General features: G+C 42.1%; 1 protein-coding gene across 1 annotated transcript; it reads left to right on the forward strand.

The window, feature by feature from the left end:
- Positions 1–1405: 1405 nt before the first annotated feature.
- LOC308383027 (epithelial membrane protein 1) lies at positions 1406–4927 on the forward strand (the record flags this gene model as incomplete). Its single annotated transcript, XM_080860606.1, has 5 exons — positions 1406–1451; positions 2447–2529; positions 3184–3292; positions 3783–3923; positions 4767–4927. 5 exons carry the CDS (start codon positions 1406–1408, stop codon positions 4925–4927), a joined length of 540 nt encoding a protein of 179 aa, XP_080716732.1.
- Between the last annotated feature and the right edge of the window lie 1688 nt (positions 4928–6615).

Below are 6615 nucleotides of genomic sequence, written 5' to 3' on the forward strand. Positions count from 1 at the left end.
GTTGTCCAACCGCCACTTTGAAAGGTAATCAGCTTCAGGGCTGGCACTCCGTGGCTGCCTGTAGCTGATCACTTCATCATCCTCAGAATCACGCATGCCTCCTGTTTCATTTGGCAATAATGCGCCAGTGTTTGGCGACTTCTTCACCACATCTTCTACAGATCCAAGGCACTTAGGGAAAACGCCGAGCAAAACAATGAAAAGGCACACAACGACACAATCGCAGCGTTTCCTAATCATTTTGATCGCCAGCTTAAAGCCACATGTGGGTTGTAAAACGGTTTAATGTTCAGACAAGTCACCAAAAAAACCACACCTAACCACCAAAACTGACGCTGGAGAAAACCTCGAGACAGGCCGCACCAGGAAACACTAACAACACTGGGGCAGCTTGGTTAAGTGAAATGCATAATTAACAGGTGTTTGAAATTAATTATCAGACCAATCACGTTTAGTTTTTGAAACGGTGGAAACTCGTGCGCACAAATTTAGATGAGTTGTCCATTATAAACTGTTAAAAATAAGTGTTTTTTTTTTTTTCCTAAGCAACGTTATTAGCATCATTAATATGTAGATGGCCAATTAGGCTACAGCACGTTATAAAATACCTTGTGTGCATGGTAGACCAATTCACTATCTTATTAATATACGTTTCATCAATACATGTTTTAACCGCTGAGTGTCGCTCATCAATAATATCTTTCCACCCATCCACCCGGACAAACTTCTCCCTTTCATGCAACGACTTGTGATTGGTCCGAATTTATTTTATTGCCACCCAGACCTACCAATAGACGAGCTCAGTCGGGTGCGAGAAGCAACGAAGCTCACAGAGCTTTTCTGACTGTGGGAGGGACGTAGAAATTCAGGTATCCTTAGCTGTCCCGGGGAATACACAGCAAATGCCGCAGCAAAGCTTAGACATTTAGCCGGAGCGACTTTGCAGACTGCCGATGAATCTCTGAGGACTAATTATCGTCTGCAGTAGAAATAGCTTCACTTGCCAGACCTCCTTAATGTAACCAATGCTAGTAGTGCTATATGGAGAACGTTTATAAAGATTCACAATAACGGACTAAGTTGGTGTGGTTTTTGTGATTTCAGTGCATCAGACGTCAATGAAAAATGGATGAAGGAGAAATATGGGGATGAGGGGAATTGCCTGATCTGAGCAGCGCGAGAAGCCACAGAAATACACCTGCCAGATAAGGAAACCATTTGCGAATTTGAGAAGCGCAGCAGTATGGCCTTAATTTAAATAGCCTAATTGTTTCAGTCCACACTTCACTGATCAAGTAACCGACTAAACAGTTTTTTTTTTTTTTAATCGGGAGGCTTGTCGCCGTTGATTTGGCTTTTTCAGATAAACAGAATAGTAGGCTATAGGCTAACGATCTGACGACAGATGAACTTGACGGTCTGGTCATGGGACGCGCAAGGACTTAGAAAAAGTAAGTCCTTGGGATGGGTGGGGTTTCAATGCAGCAAATGCCAGAGCTGGGCGGGGAGGGGAGGCGAGCAGGGATAGTGGTACTGATGCAAGGGATGTAGCTCTGAGCTGACTTTGTGGGGCGGATTTTTTATTTTGGAAATCGAGACTCGTACGTAAAAGAACGCCTAAGCAGGTAATGATTTCTAAGGCACTTTTTAAATATGTTGTCAATGCAGTAGGCTAGCCAATCTTAGGGAATTAAAATCAGAGAAACAGTTAGCCTATGTTGCGTTAACGGAAACCTGACGTCCTCCAAACGTTGAATCGATAATGAACAATAACGTTCACGTTAGTGCATCCCTCAAGCACATAGCGATAAGCCGAAATAAGGCTGTTCAATCTTATTTGTCGGTGTGCCAGACAAACATTGCCGGTGCAGTTAACTGTTCAGATTCTCACAGGCCATCTTCACGAGCAGGCATGTGCCGCAGCGGCAGTCGATCTTTATTTGAACTGCTGTGTTGGATTAAATGATATCAGGTTAACATTGTAGCCTACTACAGTAGCAAAAGTGCTACTTCGTTGAAAATCACTGTGAAATCCACAAACCTGCTACTACTTATACAACGACCATAACTTGATGTCATTAAATTGTAGGCTACCCTGTAGGCTAAGTCATGAGATCTACATTATAATGTAACTTCACCATGGAGTTATTTTCGTCTTCTCATTCAAGTTTGCTGTTATAATGTAATGAGCAAAATCTCAAAGCGTATTTCTCAAAGCGTTATTATGGAAGAGAAACCATCACGTTATTTTTCCATGCCACCCATTATAAATAAATGATGACTAAGAGAAACTGAATATTTACGATCCTCCATATTGGCTCTTTTCTGGATTCTGCATGGTCACCAGTGTGTGCAGCCTAGCGATATCACCTAGCCGGTACAATATAAAGTGATTTCTTTCTCCCCCCCCTCTCTCTCTCTCTCTCTCTCTCTCTCTCTCTCGCAGTGAGTATGTTAAAGGCCCTTGCTGGAATATGCTTCCTCCATCTCACCACGATTGTCCTCCTCTTCATTGCCGTCATTGACGATGTAAGGTGCCTTTTGTGTAGCGTGAGAAGTGACACCTCTATGTCCTTTGTGTTTGGCTCTGATTTTTTTTTTTAAATTATACAGCTAAATGCATGCTCACAAGCCAGACATAAGTCAATATCAATACCTGGTTCACTTATTCATACCTTTACTTGTTTGTTTAGTCCATGGCCAGTGCATTTGCTAAATTTAGTTTGGCATGATGACAAATACTTAAGACCTCATACAAAAGGTCACCATTATATGACATCAGTCACTGAATGGGAGCTAGATCTTAAAGAACATATAGAGTGGAATGTGGCAATAACAAGTGATGGCTTTCCTTACACTGTAAGCCCATTCAAATAAGTTAATACATTGTATTGTATTGTATTGTATTGTATTGTATTGTATTGTATTGTATTGTATTGTATTGTATTGTATTGTATTGTATTGTATTGTATTGTATTATTGTATTGTATTGTATTGTACTGTCATGTACTGAAGTGACACACTCAAAGGGCCGGTAGATTATAAAGATAAGGAGTAAGGAATAACAGAAAATGAAAACATAATTTAAGTGTAAGCACTGCACTTAGTTGTATCGTATTGTACTGTATTGCACATATTGCATGGCATTGTGGCATTGTATGAGCTGTGTTTTGTGATGCGCAGGCATGGTGGTTCACAAACAGCCTGTACTCGGACATATGGGGGCGCTGGGTGATGGAGTTTGATGATGAGGTCTGGGTCTACACAGATCTGCCTAGCTCATATCGGAGAGGTAAGAAACTACTCTGAGGGCAAGTCTCCATATGTGTTTATGAATCGCTAGGTGGAATGAAAGAAAGTGTAGAGGGATAGCTTTTTGTGTCCATTCATCTCCTTATGCCTTAACTTTATGAGTAGTCTCTTTCTGTCCGGTCTGTCCTTCTGTTTGTCCTTCTGTCTGTTTGTCTGTCTGTCCTTAGACTTTGACATGAACTCTTTGGTCCCTCTTGTGTCCCTCCACAGACTATGACATGAACTCTATGGTCCCTCTTGTGTCCCTCCACAGACTATGACATGAACGCTAAGGTCCCTCTTGTGTCCCTCCATAGACTATAACATGAACTCTATGGTCCCTCGTGTGTCCCTCCATAGACTATGACATTAACTGTTTTGGTCCCTCTTGTGTCCCTCCATAGACTATGACATTACTTCTATGGTCCCTCTTGTGTCCCTCCATAGACTATGACCTTACTTCTATGGTTCCTCTTGTGTCTCCTTGATAGACTACCTAGGTGCGGTGCAGGCGTTTGCCATACTGGCCTGCATGTTCGTGGTCTTCTCCTTGTTCGCCTTCATCTACCAGATCTTCATGCTGGGCAAAGGGGAGAGGTTCACACTCACCGGGGTGCTTCAGCTCGTCGCCTGTGAGTACGCACACCAGGGGCTCGCAGAATGCATATACTATATTTATTGTATATATAGACACTATACCAGAATACATATACAGTACTATACTTATATTCATACACTATACCAGAATGCATACACTATTTATATACATACACACTTTACGAGGGGCTTGCAGAATGGATATGCTATATTTATATAATATATCTGAATGGATATACTATATTTTTATAGAGATTGATCATTCCAGTTATGCTCTGACTGTGATATGAAATGCAGTGAAATTACACAAAGGGACTAAAATGTATTTTAAGGACACTTTGGGAAGAGCCAAGGCACTTCATATAAACTGGCTTTTTTTGCAGTGTTTGGGTTAGCATTTAAGGGGGAACGCTAAAATAATCCACAATTTAGTTGGTGCAGAGGGTTTGTCTTTACAAAAGTGCCAGTCCACGCTCACTACGTTCATTTAATCATACGCCATGTAATATGGCATGTAATAAAATTAGTTAAAATAGGATGAAGGCAAATATGAATATGGGTACGCGCATACAATCCTAACATTTGTTAGAAGACTTAAATAGACTTAAAAAGTCAAGCCTGCCTTTCTCCCTCAATCTCCCTGTCAATCTCTCTCTCTCTTTCTTTCTCTTTCTGACTTACACTCACACACACAAACACATACAACTGTAAAACAAAAAATAGGATGACGGCAGATGTAAATATGATTTGATTAAAGAAAAATACTTAGAGACTTCAAAAATCAAGACCACCTCTCTCCCTCAATCTCCCTGTCCCTCACTCTCTCTCTCTCTCTCTCTCTCTCTCTCTCTCTCTCTCCCTCTCTCCTTTCTCCTCAGGCTTCTGTCTAATGGTGGCCCTCGCTGTCTACACGGACCACTTCCACAGAGGGGAGAAAGAGGGCTGGTATGGCTACTCCTACATCCTGGCCTGGCTGGCCTGGCTCCTGTCCCTGCTCACCGGCGTGCTCTACATCATACTGAAGAAGAAGATGGAGTAGAAAACACACACACACACACACACACACACACACACACACACACACACACACACGTCCACACACATACATACAGAAGCAGCTGACGCTGGTATAGATTGGGGCCAGCCAGGTCATGGCCAAAATGCAGGCCAGATCAGTGCTAAATGCAGGCCAGATCGGGGCCATATAGAGGCCAAATCTGTTCCAGAATCAGCTGCATTCTGGGAAATGGAGGGAGGGGCTCGGGAGTCTTCAGGTCCTTTTAAAAGACATCTCAGCTGTCACCTCACACCTACACACCTCTGATAGACCAATCATGCTCTCCTTCTTCTCTGTGGTCCACATGGTCGCCCTGCCCTAGCTCTGTGACACTGCCTGAGCTCACCGCTGGCATTCCTGACTAGCTGCTACTAGCTAACACACCTGATTCAGCTCATCAAAGAACATGATAGCTACACCGGCTGTGATTAAGTGCGCTCAAAGCAGGGATACATAGAATATATGCAGGGTGGGGGGAGGGGGGAGCATCTTAACATCTCTCCCTCTCTATCTGTGTCAGTACTCTACATGCACCATCTTAGACGTAGTCCTGTCTGTTAACTCAAATGTCACAAATGTGCCGTCATCTTGAACACTTAGTTCTTTATTCTCTTACCACCCCCACCCCCCTACCACCCCCACCCCCCTACCTCCCCCGCCTCTACACACACAAATCAGTAAGGGGTTGGATGGAATTACAAGACCAAGGCTGGGTCTGTGAGGAAATTCATTTAGCCTAAATAAGTTATTTTGAAATGTTTGTGAGGTGCTAGCTTTGCTCAAATGTTCACTGCTTTGCACAGCTGGATTTATTATTTAATTGCATTATTTATGTACTGTATATATTTATTCATTTTTGAAAACAGAGGTGGGAAATCTGTGCTTGGAAAGTAAAGCCCTTTCTCCAGCAATCACATTGTGCCTAGCAACCAGCACAATTAGGATAGATATGGTGTGTACTTTCACACCTCTGTTTAGAGCTTACAGATATCAATTAGTGATGGTGAGAATGGGGCACCTTTTGGCACTAGAACTAGAACCCTTTAGCACTAGAACTAGAACCTTTTGGCACTAGAACTAGACGTTTGTGTTTTCTGCACAGCTATTAGAGACTCAGAGGAAAGGGCATTGGCACTGTTAGGTATAGAGAGGGGACAGAATAAGGCGGTGAGATGTTAAAAAAAGACAGAAATATGTAGTTATATGTAAGTATGGTATATAAAGACAGAGTAATGTATAAAGACAGAGAGATATATATGCACACACGTTGTCATTATGTAAATGTAAAGCGGACCTTACGTTACGTGTACTAGCTCAGAGCTTTGTTCAGGTGAAGTCAACTTGCCAAATTGAAGTCAAATTTGTGCTCTTCCCACAAGTTCACATTCACCAGTGCAGTGTAAATGCTAGGTGTGTCAGCATTAAGAGGACCAGAATCATTGTGTCACTGTTAATTATTTTCATTTTGCAATTTTATATCATAAATACTTTGTTTACAAACATTTTTGCTGTTATTTTTTGAAATATATCAATAATACCGCTGCTGGATGAGATGTTTATAAAGCAGGTTCAGGGTGTCATCCAAATGGAGTGTGTATCTGTCCCTGAGCTGATCAATGATCAATCATGTGATTAGAAGGTCTTGCTGCTCTGAAAGATCATACATCAAA

The sequence above is a fragment of the Sprattus sprattus genome, assembly GCF_963457725.1.
Source record: "Sprattus sprattus genome assembly, chromosome: 1".
Taxonomy (NCBI): Eukaryota; Metazoa; Chordata; class Actinopteri; order Clupeiformes; family Clupeidae; genus Sprattus; species Sprattus sprattus.